The sequence below is a fragment of the Dendrobates tinctorius genome, unplaced genomic scaffold (genome assembly GCF_039654945.1).
Source record: "Dendrobates tinctorius isolate UK_male_01 unplaced genomic scaffold, ASM3965494v1 ptg000158l, whole genome shotgun sequence".
Classification (NCBI taxonomy): Eukaryota; Metazoa; Chordata; class Amphibia; order Anura; family Dendrobatidae; genus Dendrobates; species Dendrobates tinctorius.
Window position 1 is genome coordinate 27018329 of NW_027361825.1, and position 21465 is coordinate 27039793.

Genomic DNA, 21465 nt, shown 5'->3' on the forward strand with positions numbered 1-21465 from the left:
CAACGCTGGCAATAGAGCTCATAGTTCCTTGGCAACCATGGAGGAGAGACAAGGGAGACACACACCAGGTGCAACAGTGGCAGGGGAACACTATCAGAGGTCTGAGACAGCTCGTGAGACCCTTCCAATGCCAAGATCCTGATGCGTGAGGTAGTCTGGCAAGGAGGGAAAGATGGTGAAGTAGTACCTAGCCAACTATACCGGCTTCCAATGTGATTCCTCTGTGCCGTACAACTATTGGGTATCCAAGCTGGACATGTGGCATGAACTGTCCCTCTACGCCTTGGAGATGCTGGCCTGTCCTGCTGCTAGCGTTTTGTCAAAGCAAGTTTTTAGTGCAGCAAGGGACTCTTAACTCTTAAATGAATAAGGCCTGGACTTTTCAACCTCACAAATTGAAACAGAACATAAAGCCAAATAAAATGTTTCTTTTTTTTCTGGTGTGCTCATTCCCACCCAAAAACAGATATCCAGTTTATGGTTTCTTCTTTTTCTTGTCCTCCTCCTCCTCCATCTCCACCATATTAACAGGGTCATCATACAGCCCTCACGCCAAATTTTTAGAGGGTCATCATGCGGCCCTCGCTCACAATTTTTAAAGGATAAAAAGGCGGCCCTTATTCAAAATTTTTAGAGGGTCATTATGCTGCCCTCCCTCATAAATTTTAGCAAGTCAACAGGCTTCCCTCACTCAAAATTTTTAGAGGATCATCAGGCAGCCTGCGCTCATGATATTTTGATGGTCATCATGCAACCCTTGCTCTTAATTTTTCCAGGGTGTGTATGATGCCCTCCTTCATGATTTTTATAGGATGTGTATGAGGCCTACATCTACAAAACTTGTGACTCAGCAGCGATCTCGCTGGCAAGATCGATATGTGTGACGGGGGCTTTACTCTTAAAGCAATATCACTCTTGCTTAAGTAACGTCTACACAGCTATACAAACAAACCTGCAGGAGTTAAAGGTCCACCCCTCCCAAAGTCATGTTCTCCTTTGCTTACTGCATCTGGCGATGTCTTAATTAGGATTTTGCTCTAACTGCACATTTCTTTTCTTAATTTTAGTTATATGAGATGTTTCACAGGGTCATGCGATATATTCCTGGGGAACACCAGAAGATCTTTATCAGTCTCAACAAACTCATTCAGTTTCTGAAAAAAAGAGTTGAACTGAACAAAAAAAATCTGGATGAGAGTAACCCCCGGAGTTATGTTGATGTCTTTCTCATTAGAATGGAAAAGGTAAATATCAAAGAAGCCACATGTACAGGACTCTCTCAGCCGATCACTGCAAAAAAATGCAAGCGGCTTATAAAAATCTGTTTAGACCTCTGTATTAATATCAAACACCAGACCAATCCTGCATTTTTGAGGAAGGCTAGAGTATTGCTCTTACCCACCTCAGTTACTATATTATTGTCCCATTCACTCTTTTCATACACCTTGTCTTAGGGCTTTTTCACATATCAGTTTTTTGCCATCAGTCACAATCCGTTGGCTCGACGGTGACCTGTCGCAGATTGTGAAAAACTGATGCGACGGATCCGTTTTTTAAACGGAGCCGGATCCGTCAAAAAACGGAACCATCGCATCCGTTTCTTACGCTTTTTGACTGATCTGTTCTTAAAAAACGCCCACAGACAGATAGATAGATAGATAGATATGGGATAGATAGACTACATAGATATATCTATCTTTTCATATATCTATGGATAGATATAGATAGAAAAATAAGAGCAAGGCCGATGTTTATTAATGATCAATATTTTTTATTAAAAAAAAAAACAGAAAAAGAAATGGCGCGGGCTCCCGCACAATTTTCAGCGCCAGACGGGGAAAGCCGATGGCCGGAGGCCAATATTTGTAGCCTGGGAAGGGGGTAATACCCATGGCACCTTCACAGGCTATGAATATTAGCCCGCAGGTGTCTGCATAGCATTTACTGGCTATTAAAATAGGGTGACCCCCAAAAAGATGATGTGGGGTCCTCCTATATTTTATAGCCAGAAAGGCTACACAGACAGCTGCGGGCTAATATTCATACCCTAGGAAGGGGCTATGGATATTGCCCCCTGGCTACAAATACCAGCCCGAAGCCACCTGGCACTTAGTCCCTCTCTTTCCACTGCCGTGTAGTGGTGGCATATGGGGGTAATAAGGGGTTAATGTCACCTTGCTATAAGATGCCTATCCATTATTAATCTTATATTAATAAAGGATTAAAAAGCCACACACATAAGAATAAAGTATTTTAATGAAACACGACACATTTTTTCAACATTTTTATTTGACGCCTATCCAGTCGAAGCCATCGACCACCTGCATAAAAAAATAAAAAAAACAAACCAACAATATACTCCCTGTCCGACGTAATCCCATTAATAACGATTGTCTCACAACAATCTCCCCTATAGAGCTGTCACATCAGCAAATGTGACCGCTCTATTGGCCTCCGATGACACACTGACTGGAGATAACCCTCCAGCAGTGAGTCATCGGAGATAAGCCTCTCGCTTTACAGCACTATAGCGTGAGAAAATTCTCACGCTGTAGTGCCGCAAAGTGACAGGTGAACTCCGGTGACCGCATATCCTTGCACAGACCCCCGCATACCCCCACACAGACCCCCACACAGCCCCTCATACCCCCGCACAGACCTCCGCACAGCCCCACCACACACGCACACACACATAGCCCGCACACACCATACAGGCACACAGTGTCGGTGCATGCGCAGTTAAAAAAACAGAATCCAGCGACGGATTCCGTCATTTGTTGGACAGCGATGGATCCGGCGCCCAATAGGCTTCCATTCTAGCAAACGATGGACAGCGCCGGATCTGTCGCTGCCCGACTTTTCGACAGAGACAAAAAACATTCTTATGTCCGTTGTCTCTGACCGACGGACAAAGAATTTCCGACGGATCCGGCGAACGATGGATACAAGTCTACGAGGAAAAATGGATCTGGCGGCATCAGTCGCCGGATCTGTTTTTTTCCAAATTTGACGGATTGCGACAGATGGCAAAAAACTGATATGTGAAAGGGGCCTTAGAGGGAACGTGTCATCAGAATATTACGGCACTTATTTGTTTAAATCAGCTTTTTTAGCTGCAAGCATTTTTAATTAATATTCCATTTTTTCATATCCCAATTTTACTAAAAAAACAAATTAGTCATGTTGCAGTTTCCACACTGGCCACCAGGGCTTTTTAGACTTATAATGCCTGTTGTTTCAGGAAGAGCTTTTACAGATTCATAATCAGCAGAGGCAGGATTATGACATCTCCATAAACAGCTGATAATACAGCATCCACCTATCACAATAGGTGATGTTGCAGCTTACTTCCTCACCCTCCTGTACAATGATTTATTGCACCTCTATATATAGCTATTAAAACAGAATCCACCATTGACAATAGCTGATATGAAAGCTCACCTCCTCCCACTCCTGTATGAGAACTAATAACTCCTCTACATAAGTAGATAACACAAGATCCATCATTCACAATAGGCGATGTCATAGCTCACCTCCTCCACCTACTGAACAAAGATAAATAACACCTCAATTTATAGTAGGTACCACAGGAGCCATGATTCACAATAGGATAGGTCACAGCTCACCTCCTCATCCTCCTGTGCAATGTCTGATAACACCTCTATATACAGTAGATAACACAGAATCCACCGTTTACAATTTGTGATGTCACAGCTCACCTCCTCCTGCTATACAATGATTGGCAACACCTCTATATACATTAGATAACACAGGGACCCACCGATTACAGTATGTGATGTCACAGCTCACCTCCTCCCCCTCCCTTTACAATGACCTCTGGACATGCTCATTAGATGCTTAAATACAAAACATAACAACAGACGCTTTTGATTGGGACTCATATACATGTGAGTTTCCTGAAAGAGCAAGGAGTCTAAAAAAGCCCCAGTGGGCAATGTAAAGATGATAATATGGAAACACAATTGCTCACTTCACCTGTCTCTTCATTTTTGCCCTTCAGTCCATTAATCATTCCTTATTTACTGTACATAATGTATGACCCAATTATGAACTTAGTAACGTAGATCTGCATTTGCAAGTGGTAGGGTTTCTTGCCATGTGCCTGGTACACTGCCAGCTCAGCTGGTATCAGTTCTCATGAGCAATATTTGCTACAGATATTTTATAAAATGTGGCACCTTTCTTATTATGACCTCTGAGGGTACTGCGAGCAAGACAATCAAGTTGTAAGAAGTTCAACTTTTTTTTTTAATTTTTTTACAACTTGCTTGCTGCAGCACCCTTGGGTTCATAATGTGACTCCATTAACCTAGGGAACTTTAGCTACAGGACAGGAGACACAACCAAAAACACTGTGCAGTGTCTAGCCTAAGCCTTAAGCCACGTTCACACATTCAGAATTTGGTCAGTATTTTACATCAGTATTTGTCAGCCAAAACCAGGAGTGGGAGAAAAATACAGAAGTGGTGACGGGTTTCTATTATACTTTTTCTCTGTTCCATTTCCAATTTTGGCCTCGAAATACTAATGTAAAATACTGACACAAATAATAATAAAAGGCTACAGTATAATACATATGTAAATGTGTTTCCTCTTTTATTCACAGGAAAATACTAATCCAAAAACTGAATTCAATATGAACAATTTATTGAACAGTACTTTACAGATTTTCTTTGCTGGGGTGGAGACCATTAGCACAACCCTGACCTATTCTCTACTTCTTCTTATGAAATACCCCAAAATCCTTGGTAGGTAAAGAACTTTCTAGTATTTTCATGGTTTTTATTCAGCCTAGATACTGTATTAACACAGGAAAGGGGTGATTGTACCTGCTTGTTTGCCAGGTGCACCTGCACTAAGTGATGTCAATGCCGTCTCTGAGACCGGACAATGTGCACTTGATGACGGTGTGGTAGCAGGAGACGAGACCTCTTCTGCTCCTGACTGATATGAACAACTTAGTATTTAAAGACTTTACTGAAGGCCCTAGACTAATGTCAGCCGAACCACGCAATTTCGGTGGGTTTGGCTGACAATCTAATATTTATAGGGGCACCGGCCGACTGATGATAGGGAGAGATTTCGATCAAGCATGTCATACCGGCCAACTGATGATAGAGAGAGATTTCGATCAAGCATGTCATACCGGCCAACTGGTGATAGAGAGAGATTTCAATCAAGCATGTCATACCGGCCAACTGATGATAGAGAGAGATTTCGATCAAGCATGTCATACCGGCCAACTGATGATAGGGAGAGATTTCGATCAAGCATGTCATATCGGCCAACTGATGATAGGGAGAGATTTCGATCAAGCATGTCATACCGGCCAACTGATGATAGGGAGAGATTTCGATCAAGCATGTCATACCGGCCAACTGATGATAGGGAGAGATTTCGATCAAGCATGTCATACCGGCCGACTGATGATAGGGAGAGATTTTTTATCAAGCATGTCATACTGGCCGACTGATGATAGGGAGAGATTTCAATCAAGCATGTCATACCGGCCAACTGATGATAGGGAGAGATTTCGATCAAGCATGTCATACCGGCCAACTGATGATAGAGATTTCGATCAAGCATGTCATACCGGCCGACTGATGATAGGGAGAGATTTCAATCAAGCATGTCATACCGGCCAACTGATGATAGGGAGAGATTTCGATCAAGCATGTCATACCGGCCGACTGATGATAGGGAGAGATTTTGATCAAGCATGTCATACCGGCCAACTGATGATAGAGAGAGATTTCGATCAAGCATGTCATACCAGCCGACTGATGATAGGGAGAGATTTCGATCAAGCATGTCATACCGGCCAACTGATGATAGGGAGAGATTTCGATCAAGCATGTCATACCGGCCGACTGATGATAGGGAGAGATTTTGATCAAGCATGTCATATACATTGTTTGAATTTCCCATTACAATTAGAAAAAGTGCACAAAGAGATTGACCAAGTGATTGGTCGGGACCGATGCCCCAAGATGCAAGACCAGAGCCAGATGCCGTTCACTGATGCCGTTATTCATGAAATACAACGATTCACAGATTTGCTCCCAATGAGTTTACCACGGAAAACGACGGCAGACATTACATACAGAGGGTACTCCATTCCTAAGGTGGGTATCCCAAATATTCAAATGTTTACTTTAATTTTGGTACAAAAGTTAAAACTTTTGTGTAGAGAGTTATGAATTGCCCTACATAAGCTATACTGTCTGTATTTCCAGAACACCAATGTATACCCAATGTTGACCTCGGTGCTGAAAGACCCTACCCACTTTCCGTACCCAAATGAATTCAACCCCCAAAATTTCCTGGATGAAAATGGTGAATTTAAAAAGAATGACGCCTTCATCCCTCTCGCTGCAGGTAAAAGTTTTCCATATAATATAGGCATCTTGTAGAGTGAACTAAAAAAGGAAGAGTTTCTTTTGGAATTTTATCATTATAGCTTTGGTTTGGGTTCAGGTGTAAAAAAAATAAAGAAAATTGGGGTTGAGAAAAAAAATTGTTTCTAGAACAGATTTCGTTGAATTTTGGTGTTTGCTAAAATTTAGTACAGGATTCTGTACTAAATTTCCTTCCATGTTTCAAACAGGATGAAAGTTGCATCTCTAAGAGATTGTCATATGTACCGTATATACTCATGTATAAGCCGAGTTTTTCAGCCCCTTTTTTGGGCTGAAAAAGATCTTCTCGGCTTGTACACAAGTCATACACCTGAAAGCCGGCAGAGGGAGGGGAGCAGGAGACATGATACTCATCCTCCTGGCGTCTGCATATCCGGCTCTGCTACATATCAATCCCGGCTGCCTGCATCTCCCTTCCTGTCTTCTTTCCATAGAGGTGGAGCCGCATATTCATGACTTTAATGAGCGGTACCATGTGACCGAACAGCAAGAAGACAGGAAGGGAGATATTCACCTCTCAGTCTCCAGGATCCTCTGGCTGTGACATTCAGGTCAGAGGATGCGATGACATATTAGTGCACCCTCTGCCTGAACAGTCACTGCAGAGAGCCAGCAACGCTGAGGAGCAACGGGCAGCTGATGAGAGGTGAATATGTCATGTTTTTTTTAAATTGCAGCAGCTTTATATGGGGCATATATTAATATGGAGCATGTTATGGGCCACCAATAACCTTTGTGCAGCTTTATATGGGGCATATATTAATATGGAGCATGTTATGGGCCACCAGTTTACTTTTATTAGTATCTATTTTTATTTTTGAAATTTACCAGTAGCTGCTGCATTTTCCACCCTCGGCTTATACTCAAGTCAATAAGTTTTCCCAGTTTTTTGTGGCAAAATTAGGGGGTTGGCTTATACACTCGTCAGCTTATACACGAGTATATACAGTAACTTCCATGTTCTTGGAAGCCCTGAAGTGTCTATTGATTGGACTGCTGCCTGGTTGACGAGAAGGAGGAGATTTCTCTTGCATATCTATTAGACTGTCTAATTTCTGCCATTTTTGTAATTCGGTGGGCTGCTTCTAGTTTATATTAGGCATCTCACCTTAAAGGGAAACTTATAGATTCGTGTTGCCTGAACCATGGGTAGTATCAAAGCCCGACTGTGTGATTGCCACCAAGCATGTTTTACTCTGAAATATTTAGGCGTTTCAGAGAAAACATAGTTTGAACAGACGATTAGGAACCATAAGGACTGACAGGACCAATTCATTAACAAGTCTCTCCACATGTGCAAACAAAGAAGCCTACTAGTCAGATCTCGTCCGTCCGTTCAAACTATCTTCTCTCTCACTGTGAAGTAAGGGAAGAAATCCTGATGTCAGCTTTGCGATACTTATTCTACACACTGCTGTAGTTTTCATAACATTTTTTGTTTAATCTGCTGCGGCTCTGCTAGTCTTCTCAAAAATAGCCTCACGCGATGTAGTTTTCCATATTCAAAAGACGAACCATCCCTATCGCCCACCACTGATTGCAGCTTATTGTCAATGTGCAGTGTCCATTTTGGGCGAGAGTTAGACCAGGTGCAGAGGACAATATTTTCAGTCTGAGTGTGACAAAACAACAGATGGCACTCGGACTAATGTTAGTCTATGGGGCTGCACACATATCCAGTTATTTTTCTCAAACCGAAGAAAAAAAATCACGTTATGTCTGAGTTTCATCAGAAATTCAGATTGAACTCGACCATGTAAGTGAAAGATTGTGTGGAAATCAATGCACTGCACTTGGATGACATCTGAGTGCGATCCGATTTCCACACGCTAACTCAAGAAAGAGGATAGAGAACTTTTCCTTCCATCTTCTCTTCATCTGAGAGAATCAAAGCACAAGATGATCACACTATTATCAAACTCTGGTCAGAGTTTGGTATGAGTGCTATTTGCATAATCCGCCTGAACCCTTGCCTTAGATGGAGATGCAGAAATCACCTATGTCCTGGTTATTATAGATTTTGAGTTGGATTATAAGGTTGTGACTGGTGCTGTTCCTTTTCATTCTGCTCAGGTAAGAGGATCTGCATGGGAGAAAATCTGGCTCGAGTTGAGATGTTTATTATACTAATCACCATATTGCAAAACTTCAACTTGAAATCACCAGTTCCTCCAGAGGACTTGGATATCACTCCAGATATTTCTGGGTTGGGAAACTTTCCAAAACTGTTCAAACTTGCCTTTATTTCACGTTAAGTATGACTTAATGTTTATATGAGAGTTATATGTTAACCTCTTAAAGGGAAGCTGTCTGTGGATTTCCACTATTTAATCTTAAGTCAGCATAATGCAGGGACAGAGACCCTAATTCCAGAGATGTGTCAGTTACTCAGCAGCTTGCTGTAGTTTTGACACAATCAGTGATTTATCAGCAGGAGATAATCACTTAAAGACTAGGTCTCTTGTGCCCGCCAGAGCTGTGGGGATACACGGAATCGGGCCTGGTCAGTTCTTAAAGGGATGTGTCACGCAGCAGTGACGCGGTCCATGGCCTGGACGTCCAATGAAAAAGATGATTAAAGGGGAATAAAGTTTATAAGAGATTCGTGACGCCACCTTTGGTACTCGGCAAGTAAGGTGTTAGCCGACGCTGCAGATGCTGTCCACTGGGGATAGTTGTTGATACAGCAGAGTTGGTACAGCTCTCCATAGGCAGAGCTATTCCCCAGGGCAGTTATGGTGATGGATGGTAATGATGGTGGTCGTAGTGCAGGGCCAGTGACGCAGTAATAAATTGGAGGACACAGCAGTGCGCAGTCTTCACAAGTTTTACTCACAGTTCAGTTGTTACAATCCCCAGCTGGGGTGCTGTGTCCTCAGCTCAGGGTCCGTGGTCCAGTCAGCTCCCAAGTAAATTGGGGTACAACGTGCCAGAACTCCCTTCAGATGTTCCTTTCCTGGCCGTCTCGCTAGGCTGGCTACAACCTCTCCTGCCCTGCATCTTCACACACAGTGTCCCAAGGCAGCAGACTCAGATCTTGTCAGGTGATATTGGTCAGACCCCTGGATCCAATAAGTTTGCCTTTTCAGCAAATGTGTATAGATGTGGCTGTAGCACGTGCAATGCCTACCGCCTCCAGTTTCCTAGCTGAGTCATCAGTTTCTCCACTAGTTTTGGGGCCAGTCCCTAACTACAAGCTGGTCCCTCCACCGACCACGCCGGTTGATCCGGGCCCACAGATGGATCTCTCACTACTATCCGTGCCCTTAGGACCTCTCCTTTCTTTCCACATCTCTAGCCTCTATCATCCGTCCTTCTTTACTTCACTTTCTGTAGTCTGGAGACAAGCTGCAGTCAGCTTCAGCCCCCTGTAGACCGACTCTCTGGTCTCTCAGACTACTGCATCCCACTCTTTGACTCCTCCCCCTTCTCTACTTTCTCCACCCACACCCTCTACACAGCTCTCCCCGTCGACTGAGAGATCTGATGTTGGATGAAAGTGTGTGGGTTCTGGGTGATGTCCCCTCCTTACCTGAGAGCGGAGTACCACACCTCTGGGTGAGGTGCAGGACCTCTGTGGTGACTGAACCCTCTGGGGTGCCACACAAATACTCTGTGTAACCCTGGCCACACCACTGATTGGCAGTTTGCTGACAATGTGCACAGGAAGCTGCCAATCAGTGGTGTGGGCGAGGTTATATACAGCTCAGTATTTGAGCTCTGCTAGATCTACAGAAAATAAAATAGTGATTCTATTGAAACTGCACCAAGCAGTTCAGTAAGTGATGCATCTTTGGAATCAGGCCTACGTAGCAAAAAATCTGTTGACAGATTCCCTTTAAGGTCGCAACCAATTTTCAATTTTGCAATTTATTTTTTCCTCCCCTTCTTCCGAGAGCCATAACTTTTTCATTAGTCAAATGACATAGCTGTATGAGATTTTATCTTTTGCAGGACAAGTTGCAGTTTTAAAGATGCCATTTTACTATACAAGGTGCTGAAAAAAGTAAAGAAATGTTGAAATGGAAAAGAATAATGTAATTATGCCATTGTTCTTTGAGTTTCATTTTTGCAGTATTTATTGTGCTGTAAAACTGACATGGAAACATGATTTCTCAGGACTGTATGATTACCGTGATAGGCTATCTTGTATAGTTGTTTAAGTGAATATAACATTATGCAAAAAAAATTGTAAAAATAAAAATATATAAAATATGGTTTGTGTTGACATTTTTGAGATCTGTAACATATATATTTTTGTGATGATGGAGCCATGTGGGGGCTTGTTTTATGTATAGCAAGCTGTAGTTTTAAATGGTGCCATTTTGGGGGTCCATGCAATAGTTTGATCTCTTTTCATTGTATTTTAAGAAAGAAGTATGGTAACAAAGTCACTGGGAAAGTACTGGAGGGGGAGGTATGTTTCACTAAGGGTGTTAGCTTCAGTGATCGCACCCTAGCAAATGTTCCAGCACACCAAGTGCTGCAAGAGGTTAATCAGCCATGTTTAGTGCTGGGTTAATTGAGAAGTCTAGAGGATAAATACCCAAGCCTTCTAGTGTTCTGTCCCCACATGAGGCGAATGGAGGTGTAGTTGATTGGTGTTGGGAGAGATTCCTACCTTCCGTTTCCTCAATGCAGAGCAGACAGGACCATTCTTGCTGTTTTGCTGTTCATGCGTCCGGAGAGATGATACACACCAGATATTGTGAAGTCCAGACTTGTTTATTGGAAATCTGGACATACAGCGTATGATTGGTAAAGCAGTACTTCTCTAGAAATGCAGGTGTAGCAACCCAGGTGGTACAGCAAGATGTGTGCAGCAAGCTATGCTGCAAGATGATTCAGCAAATTGTGGTCAAAAAACGGATGCCTTCCACAGCCTGGTAAGCGTGTCTCTCCCGGGTGAAAAAGAAACTAGTAATGGCCACCGGCAGGAAGAGAAGCAGTCACCTGACTTGGAAGTGGGAGGCATGTACTAGAATTAATTGGCTGCCGTCTGCTATACAGAAAAGGACAGCAGGTGGCAGCAGACCAAATGCAAAACTGAATACAAAGAAAGGTAACATAACACAATCCATAAAGCACATAATCATAACTTTAGATGAAACAGCACACTCCCTGTCTGAAATTCCGAAAGGGATTTCACTATATTAATTTTTTTTTTGTTTAAGAAAGTTCAATATCTTAGAAAGGAAACACAAATATGCATGCAATAATAACAACTTCAAAACAAGATAGATGACAGTCAGTTTGTGAGACAATCCAGTGATACCCATCTTCGGATCGGAGAAGCCGCACTAGGCCAAACTGTCTCCGACCCAATGATAATCCAATGGATGAAGTAGTATGGCAGTGTTCTGTTCATGGTTCATCCTACCGGAATGTCCTGAATTAGTAATATCAATACAAGCTCGTGGATTGGCCTCTGAAATGTCTTAGGCTCGCCTTTCCTACGGACCTTCAGCTCCACCTTCCGGACCTTACCGTCTTGACTAGGGAAAGTCTTTGTAACGATTCCCATAGGCCAGTCGATCCTTCGGGCTTGTTGTTCTTTCATTAGTACCACGTCTCCTTCTTTCAAGTTCGGTTTATTCTGTCGCCATTTTCTTCTTCCTTGGAGAGTCACGAGATATTCCTTTCTCCACCAGTTACAGAAGCAGTCAGCGAGGTACTGCACACATTTCCACTGTTTCTGGTAGGTGTTTGCATGAGTAAACTCTCCACTAACTGTTAGCGGGTTCCCGGTATTTTGGGTGAGAAGAGTAGCTGGCGTAAGAATGGTCGGTTTTTCGGGATCCATGGATACTGGGACAAGTGGTCTTTAGTTGATTATGGTAGAAACTTCAGCCAGAAGAGTAACCAAGGTCTTATGCGTAAGCCTTGAAGAATTTATGTCCATAAACATAGAGTTCAGGTTGTTGCGTGAGATCCCGATCATCCTTTCCCAGGAACCTTCCATGTGAGAACTATGCGGAGGATTGAAGATCCAGTTGCAACCTCTTTCTGCCAGTTGATCCTGAATTGGCTTGATGTCAATATCCAGCTCTCGACATGCACCGATGAAGTTGCTTCCACGGTCAGACCTCAACTGTTTCACCGGTCCTCTGATCGCTAGAAACCGCCGGAGGGCGTTGATCAGGCTGGATGTGTCTGTAGACTCTATTACCTCTATGTGGACGGCACGGACACTCATGCAAGTGAATAGTACGGCCCAACATTTGCTGTTGCCTTGGCCACCTCGAGTTCTGCATGTAGATACGATCCATGGCCCAAAGACATCTAGGCCAACGTAGGTGAAAGGCAGTTCGGCACTCAATCTGTCAGAGGGCAGGTCTGCCATTTGTTGATGTACCTGTTTTCCTCTGGTTTTCCGACATTGCACACAGCGATGTAGTGATCCTGCTACACGTCTTTTCAAACCTATGATCCAAAGCCCTGCAGATCGTAACTTGCCTTCTGTGATCTGCCTGCCTTGGTGCTTGGTTTTTTCATTAAAGTGCCGGATCAGTAGATCAGTGATATGATGTTTACTGGGAATGATGCAAGGATGTTGCTCTGAAGCAGCAATCTTTGCTTGATTTAAACGACCACCGACTCTCAGCAAACCGAAGCTGTCTATTACTGGATTCAAATGGGCAATGGGGCTTTTCAGAGGGATCTGCTGTTTGTGGTGTAGGCATTCCCATTCGGTACTGAATGCGCTCTGCTGGACATAACGTATTATAAGAGACTCACAATGAGAAATGTCCTCAGCAGAGAGTGGTTTATGGCAGACGTACCAGCCGTGACAGTCTTTGTCTCCATGTGAGTTGTGATAAGATCTTGCAATGTGGACTAACCTTGCGATAGTCTTGACAAATCTCATCCAATTGGAGAAGCGTTCGAAGCACTGACAACTGAGGCTTGAAGTTGGTTTAGTGTTCGTCGCCAAAGCACTGACCTCAGAGCGGACTTCTGGATCGCCTTCCGGATCCTGGATGCTGAAGACTTCCTGGACACGTTCACTTCCCTTCTGTTCCAACAGAAACTTAGGACCTGAAAGCCAAGAAGAGTTAGCAAAGGACCTTAACCTTATACACATAGGTCTAGTGGCATGGTCAGCTGGATTAAGTTCAGATGGGATATAGTGCCATTGTTCAGGCTTGGAAGACCTCCTTATTCTCTCGATGCGGTTACTGACGTACACATAGAAGCGCCTTGTTTGGTTGTAGATGTAACCTAAGACAACCTTACTGTCACTGTAGTATTGCACGTCATCTTGTTGGTGTCCAGCTCGTGCTGTATAAAGTCTGCGAGTTCTACTGCAAGCACGGTCACACAGAGTTCAAGCCTGGGAATAGTGTGGTCAGGCTTGGGAGCCAACTTAGCCTTGCCGAAGACGAACCCAACGTGATCTTGATTGTCTTGTCCCATCACCTTCAGATAGGCAACTGCTGCAATGGCCTCCGTGGATGCATCCGAGAACACATGGAGTTCCTTCCTAGTGCTAGCAGCAAGTGAGGTTCTGGCGTAGCATCTCGGTATGTGGATCTCATCCAAGGCACACAAAGACTGCTTCCAGGTTTCCCATTTTGGTTCCTTCTCAGAAGGGTGTGGGGTATCCCAGTCCTTGACAGTTTTGGAAAGCTGTCTCAGAAGGGATTTACCTTGTATGGTAATTGGTGCTACAAATCCCAGTGGGTCGTATAAGCTATTCACCACTGACAGGACACCACGTTTAGTGAATGGTTTATCTGCACAGTTGATTTGGAAACTGAAGGTGTCGACTGACAGGTTCCACCTCAAGCCTAAGCTTCTCTGCACAGGCGGACAGTCTGGTCCCAGGTCTATGTCCTTGAATCCTGGTGCGTGGTTACTTAAATCAAAGGCTCTCATGACAGCCAGGCTGTTTGAAGCAATTTTGTGCAATCTAAGCTTAGCTTGGTTCAGCTTACCTTGGGTCCTCTTGAGTAGATCGATAGCAACTTCTTCTCTGGGTAGAGATTTTAGTCCATCATCTACATAGAAGTCTTTCTCTACAAAGTCTCTGGCATCTGTTCCATATTCGACCTCTCCTTCTTGAGCAGTTCTCCACAGGCCATAGGTTGCCACTGCGGGGGAAGGGCTGTTCCCGAATATGTGCACCCTCATGCGATACTCCACCATCTCTTTGCTGGGGTCATTGTCCTTGTACCACAGGAACCTGAGGAAATTCCTATGGTCCTCCCTGACTATGAAACAGTGGAATATCTGTTCAGTGTCGGCGGTGATGGCGATGGGCTCTTTCCGGAACCTCATCAGCACTCCTACTAGGTTGTTTGTAAGGTTAGGACCCGTGAGGAGGACATCGTTGAGAGATACACCTTGATGTTTGGCGCTTGAATCAAAGACAACTCTAATTTGCTTAGGTTTCCGTGGGTGATATACTCCGAATGAGGGTAGGCACCAGCACTCCTCGTTTTCCTTTAAGGGAGGCGCTGGCACAGCATAGTTATTCCGGAATATCTTGCTCATGAAGGTGACAATGTGTTCTTCCGTCTCCGGTTTGTTGCTAAGTGTGCGCTGGAGAGAGTTGAATCTGGACAAGGCTTGTTCACGATTGTTTGGGAGTCTTTGCCTGGTAGCTCGGAATGGTAGGGGAAAAACCCAGTGATTAGTCTCATCCTTAAGTAACTCATTGTCCATTATCCTGACAAATTCCTTGTCTTCCATTGACGGGGCTACATTGTTGTCATCCTTAGTTGTATGAAACACCGATCTTCCCAAGTCATCTGCATAGGGAGAAGGAATGACATCAGGCAGCTTTACGGGATCTGGAGGCTTCTCTTTCACCTCGTAGTGATGAGGGCATGGTTTGCAGAAAGTAGCTCGTCCGTGTCTGCATACATAGGTATTAAAGGAATCGACTCTTGTTCGGTCCAAACCCACATTTCCTATGATTACCCACCCCAAGTCGAGTCTCTGTGCGTAGGGGGCATAGTCAGGACCATTGCACTGTTGGCGGACCTTATGTATCCTTAAATTGTCTCTGCCGAGCAGAAGTAGGATTTCAGCATCTGGGTCCATAGATGGGATAACACTGACTAGGTGCCTTAGGTGTGGTTGGTGTAACGCAGCTTCTGGGGTAGGGATCTCATCCCTTTGGTCGAGTATTTGATCGCATTCGATTAGCAGAGGTAAGGGTATTTCTATGCCTCCGTTGACAGGAGAAGCAATGAAACCTTGTGCCCTTCTGCCGCTAGTCTCTATGCGGCCTGAGCAAGTGTTCAGAGTATATGGCGTTGCTGGTCCCTTGATTCCAAAGGCTTCAAAAAACTTAGGCCCAGCCAGGGATCGATTGCTCTGATCGTCAATGATGACATACATTTTTACTGCCTTCTCTGGTTGCCCTTCTGGATAAACTCTGATTAGGCATATCCTGGCACAGCATCTATCACCTTGGCTCTCCCCACATACCTCTGAGCATGAGCAGGAGACAGCCGTGGTAGACTTGGCGTTATTCTGTGGCTCCCCGCCATGGCTTGTAGCCGGACTAGAGGTAACTGCGACTGCTGGATCGCTGGTGGCTGAGGTTGGATGCAAAGCTGATGGGTGTTTGTCACTATGACACTCTTCACACTTAATGGCAAATTTACAGTCCTTGGCCATGTGTTCTAATGAGGCGCAGCACTTGAAACATACCCCAAGTTCACTGAGGATTTTCTTGCACTCCTGCATGGTTTTGGACCTGAAGCCTCTACATTTATTCAATGAGTGCGTTTTTTTGTGAATGGGACACTCACGATTGACTTATCTCTCGATGGAATAGTGTACTGTTTATCGGCAGTTACTGCAGGTGGTGGCAGGTAAGTCTTTCTGACACTTATACTGCTCCTCAAGTCCTTGCGTCTATGTGAGACGCTTTCATACCTTGATGAAGGTGTTGCTGGAGCTGTAGTGTTAGACTCCAGGAAGTCTAGGCTAGGGTCGTTCCTCATTTGGGCCTGCTCGTCGACAAACTTACATAACTGATCGAACGGAGGAAAGGTGACATCATGTGATCTTTTGTACCTGGAAACGCATACTGCCCACTTCTCTTGCAGACTATGCGGCAGCTTTGAGATGATTGGGTTCACCCCATGGGCAGTGTCCAGGTAGCATAATCCAGACAGACGAGGGTCTCTTTTAGCAAGTTCCAGCTCCATAAGCAGGTCGCTTAAGTCCAGAAGCTTGTGGGCTTCCTTAAGGTTGATCCTTGGAATGTTCTGCAGTCTCTTGAATAGGGACTTTTCTATGGCTTCAGTGCTGCCATAGGTTCTTTCGAGTCTCAGCCAGGCAGCAGCGAGACCTGCTTCAGCTTGCCCCACGTAGACGGTCCGAAGACTCTTGATACGGTTTGTGGAGTCAGGACCCAACCATTTTACCATGAGGTTGAGCTCCCGTTCTGCAGATAGGTTAAGGTCAGAAATGGCGGCCTTGAAGGTTGCTTTCCAGGCTCTGTAGTTCTCTGCACAGTCGTCAAACTTTGAGAGGCTGGTGCTGATTAGATCTTTGCTCACTATAAACCTGGCTAACTCGAGCATATCCGATCCTTCACTCCTTGTTACCATGTTAGCTTGTGTTGCCTCTCGGGCACATAAGCTGTGTGGCGTGGAAGGGTGAATTGTTCCCAGGTAGAATGATGTTGCTGCAGGGTTGAGCTGTGGTTTAACCTCTGGAGATTTCGATGACTGCGGCTTGAACTGTGGAGATGGACTGGAGTGCATCTTGTGGTCGTCTTGTGATGATTGCTGCTCCTGAGGGGACACATTATGGTGTTGGTCTTGCGTCTCTGCAGATGTTGTGGGTAACACTTGCACCGTAAGTTGGGCAGACTTGGTTATTTCCACATTGATGGGTTGAACGTCGCTGGAGAAGGTGTGTGCTGCAGATATCTGTTTCTGCACGTAATCACTGGTACGGACAGCTGGGTCCTCTTCTTCCAGTGGTGGTAGGCAAATCGGGTCGAGGTTTTGCTTCAATGCTTTCTCGAGTATTTTTACTTCGGCTAGCACGATTTCTTCCTTCATTTGTGTTTGAAGAATCTTTGCTTGAGCCTCTGCTTCTGCTTTCTTGGCTTCTGCCTGTGCTTCAGCTTTCCTGGATTCTGCCTGTGCTTCAGCTTTCTTGACTTCTGCCTGTGCTTCAGCTTTCTTGGCTTCTGCCTCTGCCTCTGCTTTCTTTTCCTCTGCCTGTGCTTCAGCTTTCTTGGCTTCTGCCTCTGCTTCTGCTTTCTTTTCTGTAAAGGAACGTCTTAGTTTGGATCGCTCTGTGTTTAATCGGGCCTCCAGGATTCTGTCGCTGAGGGCTGAAGTTCTTGAGCAGGATGATTTGTATGACCGAGAAGAGTGTCTGGATGAGCCTGACCTGTGGGATCTTGATTCTTGCAGATGAGCAATACGGAGCTCCACTTTATCTTTGGCGTCTTGCACGGCGGCGTCCCTTTCTCTTTCTGTGGAATCTACTTTGCTTAATTCTGATGAGACTTCATCAATATTGGAGTCTTTTAGGAAGGCGGCGTACCTTGCGGACAGTCTCTTGTATCTTCCGTAGGCCGTGTCTAGCCATTTTATAGTGTCCTTGATGAAATTAGGAATTGTGATGATGTAGTCATTAAACCAACGGACAAGGGAGGGAATGTGGTTGTCTGGTCGGTGGATAAATATGAACGGGAGGCCTTCGAACAGTTGCGGGATAAGGAGACGTATACCCAGCTTAGTGAGAATCCTTTGCCCCAATTTCAAAAAAAGCTTTCCACTGTGCTAGAGATTGCTTGTGATAGAGGAGTTGTCTCTAAAAAATTGCTGCGTGGTTTGATGGTGCAATTTCCTGTGACCCCCGACCTTTTATCTTCTGCCTAAGGTCCACAAGGACCCCATATGTCCCCCGGGACGTCCGATTGTCTCTGGCATGGGTGGGCTATGTGAACCTATATGTAAATTCATTGATCACTATCTCAAAGTTGAGGTTGAAACGTTGCCCTCCCATGTCAGGGACACGACGGACGTCCTGAGGAGACTTGATGGCCGTTTTTTTGATTCTGACATGCTTCTGGTAACAGCCGATGTAGAATCATTATACACGAGCATTAGTCATGATGATGGACTCGAGGCTGCTGGCTTCTTTTTGGAAGCTAGCAATTTGGATGGGGATGTGATGGAGCTGGTGTTGGATCTGTTGCGGTTCGTACTGACGCACAACTTCTTCACGTTTAAGGACCGATACTACCTCCAGAGACGTGGTACAGCTATGGGGCGGCGTGTGCGCCATCTTATGCTAATTTATTTCTTGGATTTTGGGAGAGGGTTATCTTCCCTGGTGGCGCGCACGCTTCCTCCCAAGTCCTGGGGTGGTATCGGTTCATTGACGATATCCTGTTTATTTGGCAGGGTACCGTGGATGAGTTGAATACCTTCATGTCAGTTCTGAACTGCAACGGTCGCAACATCAAGCTCACCTATACGTATAGTAGGGAAGTTATTTCCTTTTTGGATATCGAAATCAAGGTGCAGGCTGCATACAGATGTATTTCGCAAGCAGACATCAGTAAATGCACTCTTGCATGCCTCCTCCGCTCATCTAAACTCGACCATCAAGGCAATCCCTAGGGGACAATTTCTCCGTGCTAGACGGATTTGCACCACTAATGATCTTTATGAAATACAAGCGGTGGACCTTGGGCAGAGATTCAGGGATAGGGGTTACAGTGAAAGAAGCATCAAACAGGGCTATATGATGGCAAAAAAGCTGCAAGAAAGGACCTTTTGCTCTATCGAGAAAAATCACAGTAAGAGGTGGGGATACGTTATATCTCTACATTTAATAGACAATGGGATGTAATGCGGACCATTATGAGACGACATTGGTCCATACTCCTGACTAATCCTATTCTATCTAAGCACCTGTCTAAAGGTCCCCTTATGACTGCTCGTCGCAGTAAAAATCTTAAGGATATTCTTTTCAGGAGCCACTATGTGGGAAATGTGAAGCCTATGTTTTCTTTTGGAGGGCAAAGGATGGGCTTTTTCCCATGTGATGACTGCTTGGCCTGCAAAAATCACGTGAGGGCAAGCAGCTTTTTGTCATCTGATGGTCAGAAGGAATTTCAAATTAGGCAACATATCACGTGCAGGACGACAAATGTGATTTATTATGCCCGATGTACCTGTCAGCTTATTTATATAGGTCTAACCTCAAGGGAACTACGTGTAAGAACGAGAGAACACGTGAGGGATATTTTGGCAGGACGTGAAGTAGATGATGTGAGCAGTTTAAAAACTATCCCACGCCACTTTAGGGTAAAACATAATTGTAACCCAAAGGATTTGAGGTTTTGCGGAATAGATCGTATTCATCTAGGAACTCGAGGTGCTGATGTTAAGCGGGCATTGGCACGTAGGGAATGCCAATGGATCTCAACCCTCGATACAATGACGCCAGTTGGTTTGAATGAGCAACTTAGTTTTGTTCCTTTTCTGTAAACCTCTGGCGCTGTCTCTTGGTTTTAAATTTATTTTAATTTTCTGTGTGTCTTATTTTATTGTAATATTTTTTCTTTTTTCTTTTTAGTATTTTTCTGCTTTTTAGATATTGCACATTAAGATTTCTGCTGGAATCATCATTATGATTGAACTGAAGGACTGAACAGTGGACCTTGTCTCAAGTCACAATTATATTATTATCAGTCTGTTGTCACTTTATATAATAAATTGTATCTATCACTATTTAGGTGTTTTTTCACTTAATGTATTATGTTTCTATATATTTACACTTCACTATTGTCCTACTATTTGCACTACATTGTATACTATATATATATTTTCACAGTGCATACATTTTTTCCACTATATATCATGGTCCACGTTATCTATGTCCTTCTTGTTCTGCATTTCGGTGTGTACAAAATTTTATATTATTGGCGTCTTTTCCCATATCCAAAATGGCGGTCTGGTTATTTCCGGTACCGGAAGTGACGAGTGCGCATGTCTTTGAGGCCGTGGCGCCGGAGCATCGCGTTGGGCGCTCCTTTAATGATGTATGCGGGCCTCTGACGTCAGCGGGGGGGTTTTCCCCTGACCTGCCTCATCATGGAGCGCCGGGCGCGTCGCAACTTCCGGGTCACGGCAGCATGACATGCGCCGCTAATTGAGTCACAGGTGGACGCCTTATTATGTAATGTATATAAAGCAGTATGGACACACATTGGACACAGCCCCCCGAGGAAGCCAACGCGAAACGCGCATTGGGGCTGCGTGTCCTGGGATTCTGAGTAGAGGTACTATGGGTAAGAGTGGCACTATCTATACTCTGTGGCTATCCTTTGTTATTCATGGGGAGATTACTTTTTCCTATTGGTCTTTTTAGCCATAAGGTTTTCCTATACTAAGTTTTTGGTATTGGTCTCTTGTGACTTTACTCTTTACTTGTTATTTCAACACAAATTTTGGCCTTATTTTATATGTGACTTTTTTGTAACTTATGTGTAGTAGTTGCCGCTCTCCCACCTTTTTACACATTCATTCAGTCCTGGTGTGACATATCCTTTTGCTTACCCTCCCCTTGTATCATGTAATTAATCATTTTTGTGATATTGTATTATCTTTTCTAATAAAGTATTATATTTTTATATATATGGGATTTACGCCTTGTTTTTTGGTCTTCTAGTTTTATAGTGTCTTGTAGACTCGCTGCATCATTTTTGTGACGTTGGATGCTTGACATGAGGGAGGTGACGCGTTCCCATAGGTCGTCCAGGTTGTCATTGAACTCATCCTTTGTACTGTGATAGTTTTCGACGACCTTTATGGTTGGTTTGACAGAGCGTCTTGGTCGTGAGCGTTGGTCTGTTTCTGAAGCTGGCTCTGTTTCCCCCTCTTCATAATGGACAGTATCGGGTAGTATTTGCTCTGTTTCAGCAGTGGGAGACTGTGCAGGGTCCTTTTTGGCCATTTTGATTTAAGGTGCACTGTCTCTTTAAGAAACTGAACTTTTGAATTGGGGCTGGAAAACACAGTGCAGCTTAGTT

The 21465-nt window shown here is 44.3% G+C and overlaps 1 protein-coding gene across 8 annotated transcripts in view; it reads left to right on the plus strand.

Annotated features, from left to right (window-relative positions):
• Nucleotides 1–21070, plus strand: part of LOC141052002 (cytochrome P450 2B11-like) — a 133923-nt gene extending 112853 nt beyond the window's left edge. For 6 of the 8 annotated variants that reach the window (XM_073549173.1, XM_073549168.1, XM_073549167.1 and 3 more), the window contains 5 exons: nt 1068–1244; nt 4628–4769; nt 5959–6146; nt 6258–6399; nt 8514–10657. In XM_073549173.1, the coding sequence (XP_073405274.1) occupies nt 1068–1244; nt 4628–4769; nt 5959–6146; nt 6258–6399; nt 8514–8695 (831 nt within the window). In that variant the 3' untranslated portion in view covers nt 8696–10657. Of the gene's footprint in view, nt 1–1067; nt 1245–4627; nt 4770–5958; nt 6147–6257; nt 6400–8513; nt 10658–20009 lie in introns of those variants that run through there. The other 2 variants (XM_073549170.1, XM_073549171.1) reach the window with 2 other exon arrangements.
• The last annotated feature ends 395 nt before the right edge of the window (nt 21071–21465 follow it).